The sequence below is a fragment of the Protomyctophum bolini genome, assembly GCF_963924005.1.
Source record: "Protomyctophum bolini genome assembly, chromosome: 5".
NCBI classification, from domain to species: domain Eukaryota; kingdom Metazoa; phylum Chordata; class Actinopteri; order Myctophiformes; family Myctophidae; genus Protomyctophum; species Protomyctophum bolini.
The window spans coordinates 12,852,613-12,880,385 of NC_137866.1; the positions used below are offsets into that span (position 1 = coordinate 12,852,613).

The following is a 27,773-nucleotide window of genomic DNA, read 5'->3' on the forward strand; positions in this document are numbered from 1 at the left end:
CATGTGTGAGAGAGTCTTGATAATCCTCTTATCTGATGAAAATGATTACCTGAACAAGCCTATCATGCAATGACTGACCTAATCATCACGATTGCACATCTTTATTTATTATTTTCACAAAAATATATTATTCTCGATAGTGGGTTTAGCATGGATTATCCATAGCTAGCACCTGGTCAGCTGCTGGACTGTAGTAAATCCAAGAGGAAAAGCTTATTGATGACATTTGTTTTGAATTAAATTAAACAATAGTCGCCTACAGTATAATGGATGAATATACCCTGTCATCATTAGCCATTTAAAGTAATTATTTACTGCATGACGTGCCCTATTGAAACATCATCACCTCTTCAGATGTGATAAAAGTTTCACAAAACTTTTATCAGAACTCAATCTGCCCATTTGAAAGAATTTATTTCCAGTTTGTAGTCCAAGAAAGAAAGAGCAAGCGGTAATCATGCTAAATGTTTAATATGCATGTTTAATAAATCTGCAATTTGTCACACTTGCTGCAAATATACATGAATGTACACACCAATGTTTGTCCAATAATACATGTTCTGCCTACTTTTCTTTTTTAAGAACTCACCTTACATGTTGTGAAGTTGAACAAGTTCATTGTTCCCCAGGGCATATCCAGACGAGTGCACTGGCTATGTTGCAACAATGGGAAATATAGCTTTAAGAATGTTTTTGTCTTAACAACTGGTAGTTTTAAGTTGAACAGTCAGGATAGATGTGCTTGACAGGCAAGCTTAGCCCCTGGTTTACTGTGGCACGTCATTTAATCTCTTTTTCTCTCATTTTGGTAGAGTGGTGGCGGGTTCTGTTCCCCTAAGACACATACTGTATTTAGTACATGTAATGAGGAGGACACAGCAGAGACAGGAATCTCCTTTTTGTATTTTGTGAAGAGTAATGAACTTGAGGGTGTTGGTTTACTTGGTTGGTTTACATTCCACGCGTTATAGTATAATTGACAAGATACCGTGACTGCCGGGTTGTTTAATTACCTTTGGAGCATACGCCGAAGTATTTGCGCCTTTGATCCAAGAAAATCCGCTTGAAAACAGTCCCATTGTTATTGAGCCGACAAAAAGCCACTTCCGTGATCCGGGTCACAACACAAAGAGCAAAGCGAGCTATGATTGCTCCTACCCCCTCGTTAGTCGTTACTTGCGCAAGCAGAGTGCGCAAGTACTGTGGTCGGCTGGATCATAAGTTGATGGTGACGTAATTAATATGTTTCAATGTTGGGTGGGTAAAAGGTAACGTATGTATGCATACATGTATGTATGTATATATGTCCGTAAGAATAGTGGTCTCTTATTGGCTGTTGACGGTGACGTAACTAAGGTACGCTTCAAGGTAGCGGGGCTGATTGTAAGTTCGTAGAGGTCGGCAGTACTTGTGCACTCTGCTTGCGCACCTCGACAGAGTGCATTTCTAGTTCACTTTGCATTGGACTCAGTTTCCCAGAAGCCCTTGCAAGCCGGCGGTTGGTTGATTTCCGGTTACATCATCATAACGCGCCCGCCTCGTCACAATGTCCGCGACAAAAGGGGATTTTCACAATAACCATCTAACAACGGCGAATTAAACACATTAAACAAATAATTTTGCATGGAAAGACAATGGAATAAATGTCGTGGAATGTGGGTTATGCATTCAAAGTGTTAATCAAAAGTACTAACTTCAAAAAGACAAATATACCCCTAACCAAAAGAAAAACAAAAGGAAACAAACAGAAATACAAATTACTAACCTGACTTACTTACAATAAAAGAAGAATTGGGCAACCAAACAAAAATACCAGAGACCCTACATGGTGACAGTGAACAATAATTGAATAACAAAATACGTAAGTAGGCAAAGCAACTACAGTAGGCCTTAATGTTGTGAAATAGCAAATGAAAATAATAATGGAGATCAATTGGAAGCGAAACTAAAGGTCAAATTGTTTTATGCCACACCAAAGCTCTATCAATAATAATCCCTAACATGGTTACCTATACATAGTATACTGAGAGTTACTCCTTAGCTACAGCTGTTTTATTTAAACATCCGGATAAAAAGCACAACAGGTAGTTATATTTCAACATTGTAATACGCCTAACCGTCTGATGAAGGCTTACTGTCAGATGGCTTTAAAGCAGGTGCCTCAGTCAGAAATAACACTGATCAACCTTGAGCTTGGGTATTAGAGGCTGCAAATCTTTGCAGATAATGTGACAACTGGAAGAGTTTCAAGCGACTGAAAGGGACAACAAGTTCTATGCTACTCAATTATTTATTATCGCTTCTGCCTAAATGCTATCAAAGTTGTTATATCAAAGTATCATTTTTTCAACATCTGTTGTCTGTTGTTGAAGAAAGCACTGCTTTTAGATGGTAATATAAGCATAGCCAGCTTCTTCAGGTGAAGAAAGGGATTCACGTTTTTTCCAATCACTTCAGTGATACAGCGTTGTAAAGTATGTTCTTATACTGTACATGCAGTAAGGGAATTATGTTTATTTTCTAAACGTAGCACTATGTTGCCATTCCAGTCTAAGACACCTACCTTTAGTTCATCCTCCTAAGCATCGTGTTTGTGTTTCACTGTAAACACTAGCATAAGGGCATTGAAGTAATTGATTGTTGAGCAACATAGTCAAAAACTGTTATCAGGTTTCCATAGCAACAGCAAGTATTGTCTGTGTTGCTTTGATGAATTGAAGCAAAACAGCCGGTAATTCATATCAGCTCTATTATGTTTTTCAGCTCAAAGAGGAAAAATCAATTGAAACAGACTCTTATGCATGGACAGATGCTAGTTTTGATCAATATTAGTTTTGCAGAGAGACATCGCCTCTTAGTTTGACAGCAGCCAGGTTATTCACAGATATCATGTCCAGTAGTACTCTGGGTTAATGGAAAAACGTGGGCACAGCCACCTTTTAGGTCTGCTATTTGGCACATTCACCTGCGTTTTATTGATCAGCAGAGTCATGTGATTGACTAGAAATGCGGGTCAGAAAATAGGTCAAGGTCAGTCAACATCACAAAGCCTAATCCTGTCCATTTTTTGTATTCCGTCGAGTGCCACTGGTATTCCACTGGGAACTTGCATGCCCTCAGCATATGGAAAGTAAATGGCCTCGGCTCAATTATATGGTCCCATTGAGTTGCAGAATATTGACATAATCGCTGCATTCGAGAAATGCTACAGATGAACATCAACCAATATTCTTCATTCGTTGAATCAACTTGAAGCTTGAATCTTGAGGCTTGCTATAGTTACTATAGTATAAATGTATTTGATGACTTGTTCTTCCAAGGTGAAGGTTACAGGCAGAATTCATCCTTAACACACCTAACCCTGACCGATTGTAATCAAAACAAGCTTCATTGACAGCCGATAGTGGTCGCGGTAAACCAATTCATGCTTTGCGTGGTTCGCGACCCTCCCACGATAGGATTGCTTATCCATGAGCTAACTTCCGGTCAAGCCCATGATATTTCCCCTTGAAAAGGGCTCATAAGGCTCTAATACCCGGCACATGGATGGACACAGACTGAAACAATCATGGCAAAAAAAGTGTTAAGTCGCTTAGGTTTTTGTGATGTGATGTGATGATGGCTACCACATGCATGTGTCGTCACTCGTCACACAGTCGCGTGCGCATCACGCGTTGAGCACCGTTTTGTTCATCGCCCTGCAAAAAAAAGGTTTCAGAGGTGGACCCATGGGGCCGGTCGGTTTCATTTGTACCCTCCCTGTGTTAAATCAACATCGAGGATTCTACTGTGTGTGCAGACACATGGTCCACATGACAAATCTAACCGCAAAGGATCAGAGAGAATTCTTTAATATCTAATTTATTATCATGATGATTGTGGCGGATAGGCATCTGTTTGACTGTGCTTTCAAACAGAGCACTGCCCCTGTACTTCCAGAGGGCACGCAGCCACTTCAGATGCGATGGTAAAGATATCTCTCAGGGAGGCTTTCAGTTTCATCCATAGATTTTGCACAGGGAGAGAGCCTGGAGCTGGGATTTTTGACATTTATTTACGCAACTGACAGTGACACGCAAGGTGTCCTGTTTCTTGGCACCGGCTGACCTAGCCAGCTGTCGCATAAATGTGCTCGCTAAGTTGCACTTCTCTCGCAACTCTCCTCAAAGATTAAGTGACAATAAACATGATACAAGTGGTTGAGGAATGCCTGCAAAGTACGGTTTGTGCGATCTCTGTCAAGCTTTGGTTTTGTGCATATTATTTAGTAAATATAGCAAATTGTAAATTAGGTTTGGCTAGACATTTTCATGTCTGCATGTTGCCTTATCACTTTTACCCATATTAGACATAATGGATAAATCTGTCTTTTCCTTTCATCTTCATGTTTCGGCTGCTTTTCTCTCTGCCTTTTTACACCGTCTGAACAGCAGATATGGAAGTAGTCCTTATTGATCTAATCTGGTTACCGCTTGCTATTTTCAACAGTTCCATAGAACCCCCTCCCCTACCCAACAAAATTCACCCGCTCTCTCTCTCTCTCTCTCTCTCTCTCTCTCTCTCTCTCTCTCTCTCTCTCTCTCTCTCTCCACCTCCCTTGCTCTCTACCCCCCATCTGCCCTGACCTACATGGTAGTCACATGGCCCTGGCTCCCTGGCTCGGCATTTTATGGAAAATCTGCAGGAGATAAAGCCACAGGGTTTTAAGTGTTATCCCTGCCTGTCCTTTGAGACGGGCTAAACACTGAATGAGGTGTTATTGCATCAATGCTGGTGGACACACACGGTACTAAAGAGGATATCGTACCTCGCTCACTCCCTCCCTCCCTCTCTCTACCTGAATCAGTCTCTCTCTTTCTCTCTTCGCGCTCTCTCTCTTTGCTCTCTCTCTCTCTCTCTCTCTCTCTCTCTCTCTCTCTCTCTCTCTCTCTCTGCCTAGTTTGATTGGATTTAACAGAGTGCCACCACTGTGACTTTGGTGTGTGTGTGTGTGTGTGTGTGTGTGTGTGTGTGTGTGTGTGTGTGGGGGGGGTTGCTTCCCCTGTCACGGTCTTCTGCTTGCTGTCTCTTGTTATTTACTTAACCATTTAAACCTTATATACTTCATCGTATGGAAAATTGCTAAAAGTGCAGATCTATAAGTGCAGATCTATAAGTTCATAGCGCTTCGTAGCGTTATGAACGACACATCGTGGGCTATTTTATCCAAATATCCAGCTAGTATGCCCATACTAGGGACACTAGGCTTCATACATGTGGTTAACTTGTCCAGAAATGGAGCATGATCTGAAGCTTTACCACCACAGCGAGTGAGAGAGAGAGAGTGGCAGTGGTTCATGGTAGTTAAGATGGACCAGACGGGCGCCTAGATGCTTGCCTGCTCTGCTGCTCAGTGCTCACTGGCTCACTTGCTCCCTTGCTGGTGCTGAGGGCTTCGTTTTGCACTGTGACCGAGTCCCCTTCACACTGTTGTCTGCCTGTAAATTTTCTGCTGCCCTTGCTATTCAGCCAATTACACCAAAAGAGCTTTAGCGTTTCCCCCCCCACTCCCCCCCCCCATTCCTCCTGGTGGAGATTATTTATTTATTTCACAGGCGAATGACAAGCATTGCTGAAGGTTAAAAAAAAATGCTGAATTTCATTGTGCCTATAATGTCAACTTTTTTTTTCTTCCTTGGAAGACCTAATCGATAGCAGTCAGCTCTGTCTTGTGAAAAACAAACACACAACACAACAGATGAAAACTAATAGATCTTCTTTGCCTGTTGCATTTCCATTTGTGGCTCATTCTCGCTGCCATTGATGCGTAATTCAAGGTGTGTTGGAAAAATAAGACGCAGGGCAGCCTCAGGACTGAAGTCCCTCATGTGCTTCTGGCCTGGTATTGTAAAGGGGAGGGGACTGACATGTGTGTCCTGTCGTTAAACTTAGCTTAACTAAGTACTCTATTTTGGAGTGTTCTGTAACTGTGAGGGGTCCACTATTGGAGTGGCCTTAGATAGACCATAATGAGGAAAAAGACAAGAGGCATTATTATTTAACTTTAAGAAAATGGTCTCTGCTTTGATGCCGTTGTTGTTACATGATTTACAGAGTGCATGCACCCATTGATAGTAATAACTACTTCTAGCCAACCCGACACGATTACTGCGAGACTAGACAACGTGATATGTTATCAGACCGTTTCTGGAAGCAATTGAATTCAATCTGTGTCCGGTGTGGCGGTGTAGCGGTGTCACTGTAGGTCCAACAGCAAGACCAGACCTTAATGCATGTGAAACCGCACGCTGCCAAGTGGTCTCTCTCCACCTGCAGTATCTTCTGTCTTGAGTGGACGAAGCTACATCTCTATATAAACCTTGACATTCATGTACAGTATGTTGTCTACTTGAACCGTGCCAGACACATATTCCTTCAGTTTAAGAAGTGCACCCACACAAAATTAACAACATGAGGATTTTAAAATATATTGAATTGGCATATACTGTACGTTATGCATGTTCTTCTCAGGCATGTGTTTTCTTGTTGATGCGTTTTGGGGCGAGGACACAGGGCTGAATATTTAAGCTACAGCGTGGTGCATGAACTGATGTCTGGGAAAGCAATGGAATAACTATCAATAGAATGTCAAATGTAGTGGAGAGCCACAAAGCAGTTTAGGAATGCATCCAAACTGCTCTGCCATCTTGCAATATGGTGCTAAAAAGACGAGTGGAGATATCTGCCTGAATACTGCATAAGATGGCCTTACATCGCTTTGTGGAAATTAGTCAAAGTTTAAGTTATTTTAGATCATCTTCATAGGACAGTGCAGCCTCGCCCCCAGCCCCCAATCCCCAATCCCTCTGGGACAAAAGAAAAAAGAAAAAGAAAAAAGACACCAGATAAGTTTTGTTGTTCCATCTCTCATAAAAGGCAAACCAGAAGTTACACAAGTGATAATTGTGCATAAAAAGAACTGACACCACAAAAGTTAGTGTTCCAAAACAAGAGAGCCAGAGAAGAAAGGCCTCCGCTACCAGTCTAAAATGAACCACGCCCAGCAGTGGGAACGGAAAGCAAAACTGCTTAATGTGACAAAATAAACACAGAAACACTCCGAGGGAAAGTTAGAATTAGGATCCTGAAAGATTTATGCCTCCATTTTATTTATAATTTGTTTTTCTTTTCCTTATTGCAACTGAATATTTGATGAGGGAGCCCAGAACTAAGGATGTTGCATCGGTGAGGAAAACAAAAAGTAAAGAGAAGAGATGCAACAAGGATGTGTGTTTTGAGAAGTTAGTGTGCTAGTGGCTTGTTAAGTGTGCGGGGTAGGGGAGGGCAGCTATCTGCAGGTTGTGCTGAGTCCTATAGCGAGGCCTTATTTCCGTATGCACACTCTGTACTGGGTACTCTCCATGCACAGAACACCATCTGCATTTAGCTGTCAACGCGCCTTCACATCCGAGGGAGGATTAGGAGAAAATCCCCAGGTTTTTTTTTCAACCAGTTGACAAATATCAGATTTGTCTCTAAAAAAAATTAGCTCCATCTATATCTCCAACCATATGACACACATAAAAGATTATCCTTAATACCCAGCCAGCTTGAGTATGGAAAAAGCAGATTAAAGTTTCAGTTTGGTCCTATTATTTACCCAGCCACTTGGAAGTATTAGGCTGCCTGTATTACGTAGTAGACAGCAGACCTCTCCACAAAGAGACTCCACCACCACCACTGCCTCCACCCTACAACCCCCCCCCCACACACACACACACACACACACACACACACACACACACACACACACACACACACACACACACACACACACACACACACACACACACACACACACACACACACACACACACACACACACTCATACACACTCATACAAACCCCGCCCTGTTACCTTCCCACAACAAGATGTCTGCCCCAGAACAATAACATATCATACTTATATAATTTATCATTGCCCAATTCAGTGTGGAGGTTCTCCCTGCCTCTCTGTGCCCTTTAAACAGACAGCGAGAGCCGCTAAAGAGCCTAAAGTGAATAACAGCAGCAGGTGTCTATTCAGGCAGTGCTTTGTAGTCTGCGCAGGGCGCTGGGCTGTTGTTTTAGCAGCCCACTGGCAAGGAGCAGGGGGTGGCTGGGAAATGGACCTGGGGTCTGACCTGAGACCCCAGTGCTGTCCCATTAGCAGTAAGCTCTCCTGGAGTAGTGGCAGTCAAGCTGTCTCAAGGCCCACGTTGCAGATGATGTGCGCCATACTATGTTTGTTGTCAATGTAGCGTTAAGAGCTTCACTGTCAAATCCAGACTCAGAGTGTTAATTTAACTCTGAAAGTGTACAGTACCTTATATTTGTACAGTACACTCTCTGAGTTACAAGTGGATAAGTTAACCCTAGGGATGTTACTGTGTAGTAATGGCTTGATAACTTAGAGTCTAAGTCTATTCTATCATAAACACCAAGTTGTCCAACGGGTGTGGTGCAGCAAACATAGCAGTCAGGTGGCCATTTTCAGTTCAGATGATGCATTTCTAAGAGCTTTACCTTTCAAAATAAACTGCTTGACCCTCAAGGAGGTCAGCCACAGAGCCCGTGACAGATTGTGAGGACGGACCTGCCTCCCATCAGCATGAATCAGAGGGGTTTAAGCATAGGACTGCCACACTCCTTAAGCCTCTGCTAAGTCAGTATGTTCTCCCTGACCATTTCATTATCAAATGCATAATCGTCATCTGCCAAGGAGAGAACCAAAGAGCCCGAGGCCCCTTCTTTCTTTCTATACCTGGTGTTCCTGGGCAGTGGACATTGGCTTCCTCGCTTCCGTTCAAAGACCACTGCCCCACCCAGAGGTTGCCTTATGAACACAGGAGCCCCATAAATGAAATTAAGGTGTCAATTAGTCAATTACGGCGTAATAACTCCGAGGGCAGACATTTAGAGACAGAGAGCACCTCGGCTAAGTTCATTTCCTCCCCGGCCCAGGAGCCTCGCGTTTGGCACACGTCACTCCCCCACCCCAGACTCGCTGAATAAGGGCCCCCAGTGCTTTCTCCCTAATGTTATTTTCCCCTGGATATCTTTTTTGATCAACAATTTCCTTTCGTGGGTTTGTTTTTCGGATGCAGGCGATGCACGCTTTCTCTCCCCAATTTGGCTAGGGAGAATTTCATAATTTAGTAATTAAAATCTTTGTTAGGCTTTAGAAATTGCGCCTAATTGAATTTAATGGGAAGATGAATTTCAATTTTATTTGATTAGCAGGACCCCTGGCATAGGTATTTATGGAAAAAACTCTACAAAAATATGCTGTGTGGGCTAAGATGGCATAATAGAATTACGGATAATCAGATTTCTCTGTCATGAATTTCACTCTAATTTCACTCTAATTTTCCATTAGATAGCTGGTTTACAAATATTTGCTCATCTGCGATGGGAAAGGCTATCTGTCTAAAATGATTACGGAGCGGGCCTTCAGAAATATGTCCCTTTTTCCCCCCTCCCTTTTTAAAAACCAGATTGCGAGGGATCAAAATTAGGAAGATTGCATTATGGATGTCTGCATCCGGGAGAGCAACGGGGGAGATATGATGATTACGGCCGGGGGATGAAAGCAGTGTCAAGAAAAATGTATGACTCGAAAACATAGGCTTACACTATCTACAAAATCTCTCCTCTCAGCACCACTGTCTGCCGCCCAGTAACATGGTGCTGTATATCATAATTCACCTGATATCATAAACACAGCAAAGAAAGACATCATATAGTACTGTGTGTTGGCAAACATACACATTAACCAGTTCAACCCTGGTGCCCCTATATTGGGCATGGCATTAACTGTGGCAGAAATTGGGACAAATTGTGATTCATAGGCAAAATAACAGGTTTTTCACAATTTTCTTTTGCTATTTTTGAAATGGTTAAAGATGGAGTGCCATGATTGTTTTCTACCCTAAAACATGATAGATACATTTTTTTCAAAACAGTGTACAGTCTTTGTTAAAATGTTGTTTTTATGTTGACACGCCCACCAGTATCACCAGTTCATTAAGTATGCCTGTTTGGCCTGGTGGTGATGTGTGGTGTTCCACCTGAACTGAAGCCACACCCACAGCTGTTGTTGTATGATAAAGGGCGAGGCGTTAGGGGAGGGGGTAATATCGTGATGTCACTATATCACGGTTTATTTCATTGGCACGTTTGACTGTCAAGGTTTCAGCCTCCAGGAAGAAACCCTAAATACAAAGGGAAGACATCATTGCACATAACAACCACACCAAGGGGGTCTTCTGAAGTACTGTCACCTCATAAACACATAAAAACTGGGAAAAATCATGGCACACAAGTATTTGTTTAAAGACCTTTAAGCCTCGGACAAAGCCAACTCAGCAGGACGGCAGGTGACAACTCATGATAATAAACACAATTTTTGTCCGGCCCAAAAAATATTTCATATGCAACTTCCTCGCCATGCTTGAAAAAAAATATATAGCCTGAGAAGGGACCATATTCATATTGTAGAATAACCCAGAGCAATACAAGAGTGAACCCTTGCTGAAATTCCTCTTTTAAAGTCGCTGCACCACAGCTGAGCTATAACACGTTACATTTCAGGCAAACTTGACAGCCAATATAAAGACAAAACATACATCGTGAAAAACGTAATCCCCCTAAAATGTGTTATGTTATTAGTTAAAGAGATATTTCACTTTCAAACAAATTTGGGGTCATTTTAATGTCTACTCTTGCTTTTGTGTTTCACCACAGACAGTTTTTAAGTTGCCTTGTTTAGTATTTAGATATTTAAGGGCAGGTGTTTGGTGATGAATACAAAGTCCATGGTTAGAAGAGTTTGAAGTCATAATGGGTTTGTAGGCGTGTGTCTGATAAAATCAATATCTAATATAGTAGGAGATGTTAAAATGACCCCAAACATGTTTGAAAGTGAAATATCCCTTAAACATAATTGATTCCTTTTCTACAACCCCCCAACGCACGTGCACACACACACACACACACACACACACACACACACACACACACACACACACACACACACACACACACACACACACACACACACACACACACACACACACACTTCCCTTGTATGTACACTCCACCAGTTAGTACAATTCCCTCCTTCCCCACTCTGCGCCAACCCACACACCCTCCCCTCTCCTCACATTAGCTCACTCACTCTTTTGCCCCGAACTGCCAGTGACAGCAAGAGGGGTTCAAAAACACAATCTAGCTCTCGGCAAAGGTCAGATTTCTCACTCGGCATGTCTCTGGGCTTTGGGCACAAAAGCCACTGAATTCACATCTTTCAACTGGGCCTTGGCTTTTGTCCTGGGGAATGGAGGACTCTGGAGTGGGCCCTGCACCAGACCAGCCCCTCCTGGAGTGCACTGTCAGGGTTCGGCCAAACGTCTGGCCTAGCGGCCCTTTGACTGATGTACCCCCGCCATGTCACATGCACAGTCACACAGTTAGACGCACACTTATACACACACACACACACACACACACACACACACACACACACACACACACACACACACACACACACTACCTTGCCCTCAACATTCTCCAGCATGCACCATACAATACTCACCACATCAAACGAATAGCCCCATGGCTCTTTTTGAAAAGTAATGGTTTTTCACCCCCAAAGATGGCAGCTCAAGTCGAGAGCGCCCTGGCGCACAGCGGACCCCTTCCTTCCCAACTGTGTCCGTTCTTATTAAGTGAATAGAATTGCAAGTCACCAAGTCACAAAGCTAAACTTTCTCCAATATCACAGTTTTGGGAATACTGTATATACCTTTATTTCAAATTCCTTTGTTAAACATCAACTCGTTCATTTGGTAGAAATTTAAAAAAAAAATAGTTTTTCTTATATAACTTTATGTATAGGAGGCTTAAGTGATGTTATATTTGGCTGTTTGAAGGTGCCAATCACCGCACACGTGGTATGATTCCGTACTTGATAGTGTTTATTAAATGGGCTTGACGTGTATAATTGTCTTTCATGCATGACACTCTGCATTATAGCGACTCACAAACATGTGCAGCCACTTTAGTCTCTGGGATGAGCGTTTAGCCTAAAGTTTGTTTTGGTAATGATCCACATGGGCGTCAAACCTCACCAAGCTCTCACTAATCCACCAAACAAATACATTTGTTCATTGTAATCTTCTTTACAGTACAATATGCGATTGATTAAGACTAAGGCCCTTTTGGGACTGACATTTGACTAGAGACTTGAACCAAGACCTTTATACAGTAAACACAAAATGGGTCTGGTAGACAAATTCTCTAGTGTACAACAGCAAGTATTGGGATTTTTATCTTGGTGTAACAAGATATTCTTGTGGTATTTACTGTACAATGTTAGTTCAAGGGTGGAGCCTTTTGATGGAAACCCTTTTACGTCTGTTTTAACTTCATGTTGCTGATGTAGGAGGAAACGGAGGCATTTTTTCATTATTAACTAGGGTGAGTCATCACAATCTCAGAATCACCCAAAACCTGTTTTATACACATACGTTGGACTTTGCTGCCAGGAACTGAAGCCTGGACTCCTATCATGTCAAAGCCTTATGAGCCTTATGATCATAAAGTTATTCATTTCCCCTTTTCTTTTAAAGCCGTAAATGTTCACCGTGTACCTTCTGTATTAAATAGTAGTACAATAAAAGTTAATCTGGGAGTGGGAAATAATCGGTGACCTTTCTTTGTTTTTTGCTGTTTACATGGGCATTATGTACAAAAGGTCCGGCAGCACTTTGCATGCCACTGCGGAAGAAACTGCCAGGCAAATAAGGGGTTTGTCTTATAAAGTATTCATTGTCACCTGGTAACGGCTGTCGTTTATCATTTCACCTGAAATTACAATGAAAACTGATACCTTATCACTGGGAGGGAAGAAGAGAGAGAGAGAGAGAGAGAGAGAGAGAGAGAATCACTGGGAGGGAAGGAGAGAGAGAGAGAGAGAGAGAGAGAGAGAGACAGAGAGAGAGACAGAGAGACAGAGAGACAGAGAGAGAGACAGAGAGACAGAGAGAGAGAGGGGGGGGGGGGTAGATTAGAATAGGTTTGGCATAATCCAGAGAGAGGATCCATGTTATGTGGAGGTACATGGAAGACTTACTACTTTACATGGAAGACTTATTTTCAATAGCCCATATCACGTTTTGGAATAAGCAACGTATTTGTGCGAAGATCATATTTAAATAAAGTATGTGTGATTATTATACAGTAATTAATAAACTAGTACTAGCCCAAAACAGCATGCCACTATTAATTACATATTTTACAAAATATTAAAAGTTAACTTTTTAAAATATGTTGCATAACAATGAAGATAATAAACAAAAGCATTGTACAATATTATTATGCCTATAATATTTTAATGAACATAATTATATTTCCCAAACCTTATAGTATTATTAATGTTGTGCTCGCCTCATTTGAATAGAGGCAGAGCAGGCTCCACCCCATGAGAGTTGAAAGGCTACAAGACCACAAAGAGGGAAAAGGCCAGCCCACTGAGGGAGGGAAAAAAACTGCTCCGGTTCCTCAGCCATAATTTCCTATCAGCCTATTCAGACAACAGCACCAACAGCCTGGTGTGTGCGTGTGTGTATGGGAGCGAACCAGAGGGAGAGAGCCAGCGCACGAGAGGCAGAGAGAGAGAGAGGCAGAGAGAGAGAGAGAGAGAGAGAGAGAGAGAGAGAGGGGAGAGAGAGCAAGGGGGAGGCTCCGTATTCTTTCACCTACCCCCCATCAAACCACAGGAAGGAGGGGCCAGACCCTAAGCTGCCAATCAAATCCGCTCGTGGCAGCCGGCATTATCTCAGCAACAAACTATTGACAGATTACATGTCAAGGAGTTTAGTGCATGATTGAAGGAAGCTTTTTTTTATGTAGTTACTTTTCCGCTCCGTTTCTTCACTTCCAACGACCAGCATTCTAATGACTTTCTAACAAGAGTTGAGTAATATTATGAAAGTTACATGTCTGAGAGGATTAAACTTCGACTTCCCTGAATATGGTGAGTTCTCTTCTCCTTCCCAAATATTTGTGACATACGTTTTATTAGTTGACAGTCTAAGGTGTGCCATTATCACTGACTAAATACACATAGGGGGGAAGTTGCTCATGATTAAACTATGTATGCCAGCGCGTAGATATACCCGAGTACAGCTACACCCTTATTTATAGCTGGTTGACAGTGCCCAAGGGTGACTGCAATATCAAATAAAATATCTCAGTTCGCTCTACCGGCGACACACTACTCATAACACTGTGTTGCATACGCATGTGAAAAAGTTCATCGACACAGTTTCATTTTCTGTGTTTCTGTTCTGTGAGTTGAAACCTGCACAACAACTCCCTGCCGGTGCATTTTCCACTTCATTTGTTTTGTTGTTGTTGTTGTTGTTGTTGTCGTCATCTTGTGGTTTAATGACATGCCATAGAACATCTCATACCGTTGAAATGCAGGTATTTGGTTGTTGTTCTTTTTCATACAGTAGGTATGGTGGGGCAATGTCATTAGGGTGCCTTGAATGGCCTAAGGGTTTGTTGCCAAGGGGATACAGCAAACAAACTGCTGTGTTGGTTGTGCTGTCACACATGTACTGTAAAGAGACAGGCAGGAGTTGAACTAACACATTTACAGGTAGTCATAATTAGTTCATACACAAAGGTGTACAGCAGCACATTAATGAAAAAGCATGCTGTATAATCACAAATTGCTCAGGCTATATATACACACACATATACAGTATTACTGTTTTTCAGCTTAAGCAGTATTCATTCAATATATTTCTGATTATCCTCAGTAGTTAAATGTGTAGAAATTGACATATTGGGATGGTGGATTAAAAATGTATTGGACTGTAGGGTAAAATGGGGATAAATTCAAGGACAAGCTTGTCTTAATGGAATTGGAATTGGGCTTTTTGCTTTTAAGCTTCACTCTCCTAGTTAGTTCACTAGTTTTGTGTGTGTTTTAAAATAAGATGCTTCCGTGATTCACAATGAACGTGTTTGCCATCACATTGCATTTGTTTAATTTTGTCGTGTGTGTGTGTGTGTGTGTGTGTGTGTGTGTGTGTGTGTGTGTGTGTGTGTGTGTATACTCAGTTTAGAATGAATTGTGATGAGACTTCACGTATGCATGTCTGTGTGCATACGTGTTTGTGTGGGTGAGTGTGTACATTTATCAGGCAAAATTTCATAATTTGCACCATAGATAAGTATTTCCATATAACTTAAGTAATTATGAACACATTATGACATTGGTTAATCTGAATTATTCCATGCTTTATTATATAAACACTATATAAATAGTAAAAAGAAACATTTTAGTTATATTTTGGGTTGGGTTGTCTAATATTGCATTGTGATCCAATCAATTGAAATTATCTAAATATAATTTACGTGTAAAAGTATTTAAAATGTTTGCTTGCTTTAAAAATATTTTCATGTCAAACGTCACTGAAACCTCGTGTTATTACGCAGGCCCCTATTTTTTGACACGTTTGGTTGTGAGCTATGCATGTATTCTCTTGGTATCCTACTTGATTCCCCTAAACAAGAATTAGTTTCTACTTGCTGTTTCTTTGCCACCCTTGACACTCGGCATATTAGCTTCAACTCGAACTGTATTATACTGTATGACAGAATTAATGAAAATTACATACAATTTAAAGATGTTGTGCCTTATTAAATATAACTCAGTGAAACTACAGCAGACCACTGTGACCACAGGCTTGCACAAACAGATACGAGAGAGACCTGAGGGCTTGGTTATTATCACTCATGGTTGCTTTACTTGTCCTGCATTATAGTTTGAAATAACAGTAAACAAGTACAACTGCTATCGTGACACACCCTAATTTCTAACTTTTCGTCAGCTGGGGAAATGTTTTTCTACCTTCATATGAGTCATAATGTTGATTGCCTTCTCCCTTAGTGAGTTGTCTCATTAACCCTTTGAGGCGCGCTGTACTCCTTTTTTTTTTTTACGGCCTCCTACAAAACCAGGATGAAATGTGGAGAAAAAAACAAGACCAGCTCTGAGGGCCTTCAATAACCTTTTATCACAATTTAGCAATAACCGGAATCAATTTGATGTCTTAAGCAATAAAAATTGCTGTTGCTGTCCTAATTCTGCTGCTCCTTGGATGACAGTAAATTTACATTTTTTAATTAAACTAGCCGGAATTTTTATTAGGGGGCTGGGCTATGCTAATGGGAATGTTGTGTACCGCAGATTAACAGAGTTTTGAAATAAATTTGACTGGGAGACGTTTGGAGAGAGAAAAAAATGCAAGCCTTTGTCTTTAACCTCTTTCATGCCGATTTCTCCTGGGGGACCCTTGGTATTCTGTGGAGTCTTGTCAGGGAAGAGTGCTCCTCCGCAATGAGGTGATTAGTATCGCCTTGTCAACCGAGGCAAAACATTCACGCACCCAGACATTTATTTATGCCCTGTTCAATTGACACCTAAATGTACGCTCTTCTTATCAGTAACATATGTATTTGAACATGTGGACACACTGCTGGAAATCTGAATTATTATATTTGGAAAACAGCAAAAACCAAAAAAAGTTGGGTACTCCTGATATTTTTTTAAACTTTAAAGCACATTTTATTTTAAGAATAATGGTGTCATTTTAGATTTTTACATTTAGAAAATTAAATAAAGCCGTAAAAAAAAATGTATCTTGACATTTGATATTTTTAAAATATAATCATTGTTAAAACAGTACAAAAAAAGTACTGTCAAATGGTCCTTTTCTGTAGAAATCAATTCATTTCTACAAATTGTCTCAATTTTATTTATTCATTTTTCTTAGCAACTCAAAGCACAATTATTGAAGCATTATAAAAAAGTGTCAAATCCAGTTGTTAATCGCAATGTATATGTTAGTGTAGTTTTATGGTCCACTCGCGAGTGTTTGATTGATGTTGCGCGAGGCTGTGTGTGTGTGTGTGTGTGTGTGTGCTATGCCTACTACTTCTAGCAGAGTGGCAGCAGCTATAGGCAGAAAGGGGAACAGCACGGGTCATGGGGGGAGGGAAGGGGTTGTGTGTGTGTGTGTGGGGGGGGGGGTATAGGGTTGGTAGAAAGAGAGGGACAGCTGACTCCTGATTGAGCATGTGCCCCGTCATCAGACACAAGCCACCCAACACCATAATTACCTTAACCCCCCCCCCCCTCCCGCTTCCTCTTAATACCCAAATCACACCAACTGGCCCCTTTTTTTTCACGGCAGACAGGCAGAAACATCAGAGATCAAACGATCAAATAAACTCCAGATGCACGTGGGCTTGCCATGCGCGCACCTCGTCGCCGGCAGTAGCCAAAAGTGTTCAGGGCTACTTGATATGGGCCAGGAGCGAGGCAAGTGGCATCACCACCCCCTTTTCCCTCACTCCTGTGCACTCATGCAGTGGCCGGCACCTAATTAAAACCTCAAAGCTCCCCGTCACCAATCTGGAGTAATGGCCTAATTAATACTCGCTGAGGAAATACTCCAGAATAATAAACAGGTTGCACCTTGGGCCTTTATCGCCTTTATTATCTCAAATATACCAGTTTTTTATTTATTTATTATTATTATTATTATTATTCTCAGAGATAATGCTGTCCTTGTTAAAGCGGCAACACAGAAAAATAAGAAGGGGAGAAAAACATAATACGTTAGCAATAACAGTAAATAAAAAGTCATGATAATCATAATCATAATTATACAAAACTGCATGTGAATGAGAAAAAGTTGCTTATCATGAAGCACTGTTATTGTTGTCAACATCTTTAAAGCCCCATTTGTTCTATCAAAAATTTCGAGATGAGATGATTTCAAATAAGATACCACGCTATGGATCTCATAGCACGAATATGCCGTGTCATGTACCCCTGTGTGTCAACTAACACACACACACACACACACACACACACACACACACACACACACACACACACACTCTTTGTGACTTCTTTGCGTCTCCATTTCCTAATCTTTCATATGAAATTATAATTTCATGCAAAGTAGGGGGAGAAGAATAATCTCTGCTCGTTGATATGCCATATAAGAGGGGAAAAGAGGAAAATGAAGAGGCAATTAGCACAGTGGAAGACTTGTCTGAAAGCACGGGCTCCACTGGCCACCAATGAATTTGCATGCTCTGCTTATCGACGCACACTTATTAGGCCAGCTGAAAGAGAGATTAAGGCGGCACAAAATGTGGTGACTAATCCTTTTAAATGTGGCGAGCGGGGGGGAGGGGGGGGGGGGGGTCTTTAAGGTGTGAACCACCCTGCACATAGGTTTAGTGATAGAGGATGTGTATGGAATGTGACGGAACCTGAATGAGACCAAAATGCATGAAGCGCGCAGCAGAGAATGGGTTAACCATTTAGCGACACGGGGCAGTGATTGACACAGGTAATAGACTGATAGTTTATCTCGTGACCTTGTTATCTCAGGTACAAATACAGGAGGCCGGGTCAGACAGGGTCGAGATAATAGCGGAAACCCTTTCGGTGGTCCGAAAACCATGTTGTGCGCTATTCCTGGTCTTGAAAGTTTTTCTTTGACATAGAGGCTACGTATAATTGTTGTCTAATTGCGTCCTTGTCTAATCATGTTGTCGAGTGCAATTCACATTTTATGTCGCCATCCCAAACTTCAAAGGCGAGAGGGCACTAGGAGCCGTCCCAAAATGTGTCTTCCGCGTCATGTTTCTCAGTTTCATTTCATGGACATCGCTTACATTGACATGAATTTGTAGAGCTTGCCTTTTATAATAAATAAATAAATTCTCGGCACAAGCGAAGAAGGAGGAAAGAAAACAAGAGAAACAAACACAGACTTCTCTCTTTCCTGTCACCTTCACTGGGAAGGAGAGTGTTTGCTCTGCTGAGTTACAGAGCCAATACCCCTGTCCTCGTCCGTAATTGACTGCAAACAGGGACGCAGTGACGTTTAAACACTGGCCCCCTCCCCTTTCACACACACACACACACACACACACGCACGCACGCACGCACACACACACACACACACACACACACACACACACACACACACACACACACACACACACACACACACACACACACACACACACACACACAGCCTTTCACTGCAGCACCCAACCTGCCACCCTTCAACCTCAGGTTCAACTTTTTTTTTTCTTTTTTTTTCTTTCCATGTGACATTCTATTCACTTGGGTCAGTAGCAGGCAGCACCAGCAATAATTACTGTCTGTACATGATAAATCTGAAGACCAGCTGTTCAATTCTGTCACTGCCAGCTGAGATATAGAGAGATGAGGGGAGGGGAGACAGAGGGGCTCAAGAGTTTGCAGTTTGCTTGATTTTTTTTTTCTTTTTCTTTTTTTTACTCGGTAACTTGATAGGATTACGTGGTTCTTGGGCCCACACCTGTTAAGAGGCTGTTAGCAGAGCAGTTGCCGGCCAGTCCCATAGCCAGAGATTAGCCTTTTTTTCTGGACTCCATTCTGTGTCCCCTTTTGGGGATTTCTCCTCACTGTACTGTACTGTACTGTACTGTACTGTACTGTACTGTACTGTACTGTACTGTACTGTACTGTACTGTACTGTATGACGAGAGTTCAATCCTCGGGGCTTTTGCCTCAGTTAGGGGGGCAAGGAGGGGAGAACACTCCATGTGACAGGAGAGCGGTGTGTATGTGATGGTAGGGGCACATACCCTGCCTGCGCACGTGTGTGTGTGTGTGTGTGTGTGTGTGTGTGTGTGTGTGCAAGTGTGAGAGGGAGAGAGAGAGAGAGAGGCTGGGGCGGCTGACATCTCTTTTCCCTCCCTCTCCTGAGACACGTTGTCTGCCATCAGTTCTGCTTCCCTCCCCGACCTCAGCCACTGCGGAGCCACCCCCGGAACAATGTATATACAAGTAGCATGACTGCGAGCCAAGAAAATAAATTAATTTAGAATCTTTGGGGTATTTTTGCACACTGGGCTGTCGGACAGGTGTAGACACAGCTATAAAATGCACAGATACAGGTTAAACCGGGCAAAATGATTAAGGGCTGGGTTGAGCACATTCTTGCCCGTTTTTAGGAGCGCTAAAGCCCTCGTGTCAACTATAAATGCTTTTGTGAGGAGTGGAGTTATGAGTAATGCGTACATTTATCTTTTTCATGTCGGGCTATTATTAAAAGTAGAACAACAGAGTATTATTTTAACAGTACTAAACCCACGTGAATTGCAGGTTATTTTTAAATGGAACCTATTGTGCAGGAGACAATTGTGGGGTATTGGTGGTGTTCATTAGATTTCAAAAGAAGATTGCATTAGGCTGTTTTGCGGCTTAGTGCTACATCTCCCATTGCCTTATTAGGCATTCAGCAGCAACACAGCTCTTCAGCTTCGTCACTTTCTGTGGGCCCTCAGCACCTGTTCCCCTATTGTACCAGAATTTTCTATATTTGGCAGGAAGTGGGGCTCACTATAGTTTGTGCACGAAGGTCACTGTTTTCGAGTAATACGAGACGAGAGAGTTCTACAAACTGGCAGTGTTTTCCACAGTTATTTATTGCCATATTTTTGTTTTCACCACGCTCCTTTTCAGCTGTTCATAAGACAATATTAGACAACATGACCCAACTTGAGAGGGCTATGAAACATTTCTCACCAGGCCTCGTAAATGTCACGTTGTCACTTGCATGCCATTGACACGGGGACCTCACATTACCTCCATTCTGAAGCAAGAAATCAAAGAATAAAGAACAATAAAGTTAATAACTATCGCAGGCTAACTTTTAATTGGCCTGATATGTAATCACTAAATCATAATAAAAAACAGAGGAGCGGGGGTCACTTTAAGAGCTTTATCTCCTCTCTGCTCCGTGCCCAAAGTGTCATGTCCATAATGGCCCCACCTGATCTACACAGTAAAATAACTGCTAAGGCTTATTGTTTGGACAATATTGGAGCCCCCCACTCCGCTCCCTCTCCCCCCACTGCACCCCCCCCCCCCCCGCCCCATCCCTGCCCTCCCTTGATTCATTTCACCCACTGTCCTCGGCTGCGGGAAAATGGCGTTAATTTTTTTATTACCTGTTTGACTCTCCAGCCTTATTACTGTAGCCCCCTTAATGTTCTCCGTAACCGTGGAAACCAGATGAATAAATGTCCGCCAAAGAAAATGAGATGATTAAACAGGTCACCCTTGCAAAACAAATTCGCTTGGCCGAGCGCAATTTGTGTACCGAGCGGCTGTCTTAACAGTTTGCTAACAAGGGGATTGTTTGCCAGGCTAACTGAGGGAGAAAGGCTGGTGAGGAAGGGAAAGGAGGAAAAAATTAAGATATCTGGGGGGGGGGGGGAAGAAAAGAGGGAAAGGGAGTCAATCACGTTTTACATCGCAGCATTAAATCATTTTTTTCTCCCCTTTTTGTTACTTCCTATTTCAATGTTCCTCTTTCTTCTGTTATTTTTTTATAGCTGAGAAATAAGTACTTCTGTTGTAGGAAAAGTACAATAGTTACGGTGTATAGTATGAATATAACCAGCCCCTGGAAGTGGGATTCAAGTTCAAAGATGTCATGCATGTTATTGTTGCGTGCTTTCATTCTGATCAGTGGCAAGAGCACTGGGCAAATAGAATTTCCCTCATTTACGTGGCAACCAATCATTACTGCTAATTGTCCTTGAGGCCATCTGTATGGGATGGCTTGTCCTCTGTCGGTGTTAGAACCGTCCTGGCCATGGCTCTACATTGACATATACATTGTACTGCTCTAATTGCCCGCTGACATACCAGTCCGATACCTTCATTGGCAATGTTAACCTCTTAAACCCTATACTTGGTTGACCAGAGTCCCATGGGCTCTGTACTTGGCCCACTCCTGTTTTCGCTCTACACTAAACATCTCCTCAGAAAATAGCCGATCTACAAGCTCACAACGTCTTGCGTTGCGACACATTGTGTGCTTGTAGATTCGCTTATAGAGTTCAAGTGGTTAAACAATATGTTCACAGATGAAGCAGTGGCTTTTGTGCTGACATCGAGAATTGTTGCACATTGTCTATGAAAAGTAGCCTATAATAGCATTCCCATGTCAAAGTCGTCACCAAGTATGTTTCCCATGCTATGGTCCCTTCCCCTGCCTGTAGTGTTCTCATATGGCTTGCTTTAAGCGAGCCCTCTGTCACCCATTTCAAAATGTCTGGTGTTTTCATCTAGGAAAATAAGAGAGTCGGGCTGGGGCAGATTTAGCCGTGTAACGATAGGGAGACATGCAGACTTGGATTAGAACCATAGCTGTGTTGCCATTATGACCACAAATGATAAATGTCGGAGACACAGCGGTGATGTTGTTTATGGAAGGATGCCACGCTGCGCCACTCAAGGGTGTTGCCTGTTTGCATTGATGCGCCACCACCACTTACCGCCTCTCGTTCTAAAACAACTTCCGCATCCCGTTCAACCCCAGCCATTTTGTCCGTCCCGCTACCAATGTGCAGATCCCAAATGTTCACCATGACGATATAGCCACAACTTTCTTTTTACTATGGTGGTGGGGAGGAGGAGGAGTAGGTGGGGGGAGGCTGAGAGGGGGTTGTGTGCATTTACTGAGCTGAGCTGTTTGTGGGATGGAAAATGGTGAACAGGAGTATTTTTCCTCCTGTTGGTTGGGGGTATTTCATCCCAATACAGGGACACACATAGCTCAAAACTGAAAAGCACTTATGCATTATTGATGTTTTAATTTGTGCAAATGCCCAAGTCTTTGTTAAGTGATTATAGTGCTAGTGAGATAACAGGGGAGGTACTTCTCCATGAAACAGGAGCTCGCTTTGCTGGCCACACTGGGAAGCCATTGGAGTAAATCTAACCAGGCCTGTGCTGAGAGAGAGAGAGAGAGAGAGAGAGAGAGAGAGAGAGAGAGAGAGAGGTGGAGGTGGAGAAAGTTGACTCAAAAATGTCAACGTGTCCAAGATAAGAGGAAATTCAGCCGTTGATCTTTTGTCCTTATTTCAGTTCCACCTCTCCCATTTATGATGTGGGGTTTATAGGTCTTTTACATCCCTTATCAAAAATTATTTGATGCAAATACAATGGAAGTGACCTGAAAAAGCCCCATGTGCAAACAGCCTTTGTGACACACGCTAGAAACTGACCTTGGGGGAAGAAAGCAACGTTATAGTGTCTCCTGCTTGCAAAACAGACCAATAAAAGAATGCCTCTGGAAAGAATACCAGTTAAGGTTAAAAAAAATAAAAACAAAAAACATGACACGATTAACTCAAAGACACAAAGGTTATCGTGGTAATGTCGTAAATGGATAATTCATGTAATGGTCCCATACAAACATCTTGCCAAATAAACGATAAGGATAAATATGGCATCCTTATAAAACAAAGCCTGTGTGGATAAAACTGGAATAATATTCAGTTTTCACTCTAGATTGATCGATTCATCCAATATAACCTTAAGGCAAAATCTATAATCAACGAGAATAAAAGATTTTCAACAGACAAAATTTGGCGAGTAGAATTTTATCTACTATATATATATATATATATATATATATATAAAATATATATATTTTTCATCGAGTGACGAAGTATATACAATTTTTTGGGGATTATTACCACCTTTTACATACCATACCATACATACATACATACATACATATTTCACTTTCACACACTGGTTACCGGTATTGCTGATCGTATGCAAAGAAATGCCGACAAAACAAAAGCAAAACAAAACATAAATGAACGTATATGTGTCCCCTACTGGCTGTGCGTGGCTTTTCCCCTCAGATCCCAGGCTTTCTCCAAGCAGTTTAAATAAAATTGTTTTTCAAATAAACAGTTAATAAGTTGTGAGTCGTTAATATCCAACACATCATCATAGTTAATATTATTAAACAGCATTTCTCGGAATACAACACAAAACGATACTCATTCTCTTATTTCACTGATATTCTCTATATCAGAGACATTTGGCAGATTCGATCTTCTTCATCCAATCCAACATAATTGTGCTTTAGACTGCGTTTCATGTAAAGGCTGTATAGGTTTAGCTAGGTCTGTCGCCGGGCTCCCCCAGCACCTGCAGCTGTTCACACAGCCTGTCGGCCTCAATCACCAACCACACATGTAGAACCTGTAAATTATGCTGTATTCATTTAGCCAAAGACGGCATTAATATGGGCTCTATCAATGTCAACCCATGAGATAAGTGTGGTTTGCTTTTGGCTTTGCTTCGGTATTAGTCATTCTCTTTTGTTCGGCAGCTTTATTCTTTGCTTTATTCTTTGAGAAAATCTGCTTGAGTCTGGAACCAGCTTTTTGCCTACTGCTGCTACGCGGTCCCTGGTGGAGGTAAAGCACACACGCGCACACACACACAGTCACACACACACACACACACACACACACACACACACACACACACACACACACACACACACACACACACACACACACACAGAGACACACACACAGAGACACACACACACACACACGCACGCACACACACACACACACACACACGCACGCACACACACAGTCACACACGTTAGACTCAGAGGCTTCCCCAAGCATTTACTGCTTTATTAAGCTGTCTCATGAACCCACTAGCATAACATGAGAATACAGGAAAAAAGAGAAAAGCCCACATTACTTTGATGATTTGATGTCATTTGTGGACTACAAAACGGTAGGCTTTATTGTGTGCACAGGGGGAAAGAGAGAGAGAGAGAGAGAGAGAGAGAGAGAGAGAGAGAGAGAGAGAGAGAGAGAGAGAGAGAGAGAGTGTAAGGGTGGAGGGGGAGGGCAGAGACAAACGGAGAGCTGGTGGAAAAAAAAAAGAAGAAGTTGGCTCAGAAATTCAGAATTTCAATTAGCGTACGTAATCTGAACCTGCCGGCTTTGATAGAGGCTTTTTCTTTTTTTTACTAAGAATACAGCAGTACTTGTAAAACATTAATTACGCTGGGTTGTTTTTTAAAGGAACGGGTAAAGTGTGCTTTATGCAGTTCCTTTCAACGAATAAAAGACAGTTACCTCACATGAGGAGGACCATCACTCAATACAGTTGAGGGGGCGGGGTGGGCTTGAATTAAAGAAAAGGACGGGAAAAAAAGAGAAGCCATTGACAGAAATGCTGGAGAGGAGATGATATCATACAGGCAGGCTTTTGCTGAAGAATAGAAATGTATCCCTTCCTCGGTGAAACCCAAGCTTGGCACAGGAAAACGAGACCCTATTTTAACGACTTTATACCTGACAGATGACTTTAGACCGGCTTTTGGATCACATTGCTCCGACTTTGTCTCTGACGTCACCAAACCATTGATTATTAATAGTTGATATGAATTGTTAATTGATGGGTAACATGAGTTATGACGGTAAACGTGTGCATCGAGTCTGCGATGGAAAAGCGATGACTTGTGTGTTGATCTGAGCTCTTTACAAAATAGAAGTTCTGGAAAAGTGCTGTTGAATTGAGACGCTTGTTGTCTATAGCTGTGGTTAGTGGCAGGCCTCTTGGTTGGTTTGTTTGTGTGTTTGTGCTGCACAGGGGACTTTGAGTCTTCTCTGAATTTATACTCCTCTTAGACAGGGTTTAGTGAACTTGCTAGCTGAGATGTGTGCTCTAAACAGCACTGGTTAGCACTGAAGGGAATGACAGCTCATTTGCTCGGTCTGGTTTGGTTTCCTGTTACATGTTGTTTCAAAACACTCACACAGTGTTCTCCAATAGATCATTTACCAAGTCTACATGCAAGATTAGTTCTAAGTATTTATATATATAAACATTTACGCGCTACGATTGTCACTATCTGTGATTGCGTTGACGAGGTTGTTTGAGGTGAAATATTCTCTATTTCATGGAATGAGAGAGTAAAGTACACTGTAGTAGATTTTTATGGCTAGCGTATCTTAGCACGCTTAGATTGGGGGGAAAAAATAGAAGCGCCCACTTCACACGTTTCCAGCGGGTTCTGGTATATATGCATTTTCCTCATACAATTGTAAATCCTCCTGCTGCGGGGTGATGAGTACACATACAGATGATGCATTAAAACTGCCATAACTCGCACACCCAGCAAAGCTAAAAATCAATTGGAATGGATAGTTAAGCTGGCCCCTAAAAATCAATGAGCAATTCATGTCCTTGATCACACAGTGTCATTCTCTCTTCAACGTGAGAGGCTGAAAGTGATGAGGGCTGGACGCACGCACACACACACGTGCCCGCACGTGTGCATCCGCGCACACACGCACGCATACGCACACATTAATTGTGCACATACATTATTGAAAATGAACAAACATGCAGTATAGGGGGAAGTGTAATTATCAACAATGTCTCTTGATGACTTTAAGAACAGGTTTCTTATGAGCCATTTTTATGAAGTTATTATTAACATTAAAAACGGGGCCCAGACTGACTTTGTGATTCTCAAACATTTCCATGTCAAGGACCCAGCCGCTCACAGCGCATTTCATCGCAACATGTTATGAGCCCATTAATGTACTATTTTAGCTGTTTTTGAAATAGTGCTTAAGTGCGCTGCTGAACTGCTCCTCATTTTTCTGGGAACCCTCTCGATCCGCCTCAAGGACCCCTGAGGGTCCCCGGACCCCACTTTGAGAACCATTGCTCTACGTTTACACACCAGAGCTTAACTACATTCGCTGACGTAATGCTTAATGAGGTCAGGACATTTTATCTGAACCTTACTGGCCCTGGTGAGTACAGTATCTCGATCAAACTATATCGAAAATAGCGGAGGGTCAAATTTCAAGGCTCACGTTGTTGTTTTTAACTGTACAAAATGTCGCAATCCAATGACATGGCATACTTCACCATGCCTGGAAAATATAGACGACCTTATAGTCATTGCATGATTAGACCATGTACTACACACACACACACACACACACACACACACACACACACACACACACACACACAAGGGTAAGTGGTTAAGGTTAGCCAAATTAAGAGAGGGCAAAAAATTCAGTGTTTCAAAATAGTAATTTTGCCCTTATTAATGCCATTAGTGTAACAGTCATCACGGATCAAATCAACGGATGACCGAAGCAACTCGTCTGTCTCTGTGCTGTGATTTGATCACGTCGGGAACAATTTGACCATTTTGTGTTGACGAGCAAAGTTTTGAGAGCTGCAGTATCCTGCAACCCACCCCTAAATGATGCCCATAGTCTCTCTTTCTCTCTCTCTCTCCCTCTCTCTCTCTCTCTCTCTCTCTCTCTCTCTCTGTATCATCATTTCTCTGTAGCTCTCTTCCTCGCTTCATACTTTTACTTCAATTCCATGTCTTTTTATTTGAATGGACTCCTGTGAACATTGGGTTCCTGAAGCCACCACTGTCCAGTCCTTCATTTGGGCCAGCCATCATGTACAAGTGACCCTTTCATTTTCTACTGCTATCGTTTTAACCCAGATTTAGATAATGACAGTAATACTGCCATTCTTTTTCTCTCAGGGCATTCACATGCTTTAAGGCCAATCTTGTCACTCATATTCGGAATTCATTATTTGCCAATTATATCAACACTGACCATTTCAGACTTGCATTAAAGAAGAAAATTGGGCATTAACCACGTGAACCCTAGCATCCCTATTCTGGGCATTTCATAATAGGCGGACATTCGATGGAAATAGGCACACATTCAGCACAAAATACCAGATCTACAAGCTGACAGTGAATCACAATGCA

General features: G+C 42.1%; 1 protein-coding gene across 9 annotated transcripts in view; it reads left to right on the forward strand.

The window, feature by feature from the left end:
• casz1 (castor zinc finger 1) overlaps positions 1-27,773 on the forward strand; it is a 203,046-nt gene that overhangs the window by 99,599 nt on the left and 75,674 nt on the right. For 7 of the 9 annotated variants that reach the window (XM_080764837.1, XM_080764844.1, XM_080764838.1 and 4 more), the window contains exon 1: positions 13,660-14,056. The exons of the other annotated variants lie outside the window; for them this stretch is intronic. In XM_080764837.1, coding sequence (XP_080620963.1) covers positions 14,008-14,056 — 49 coding nt within the window. In that variant the 5' untranslated portion in view covers positions 13,660-14,007. Of the gene's footprint in view, positions 1-13,659; positions 14,057-27,773 lie in introns of those variants that run through there. 9 annotated transcript variants of the gene reach the window in all.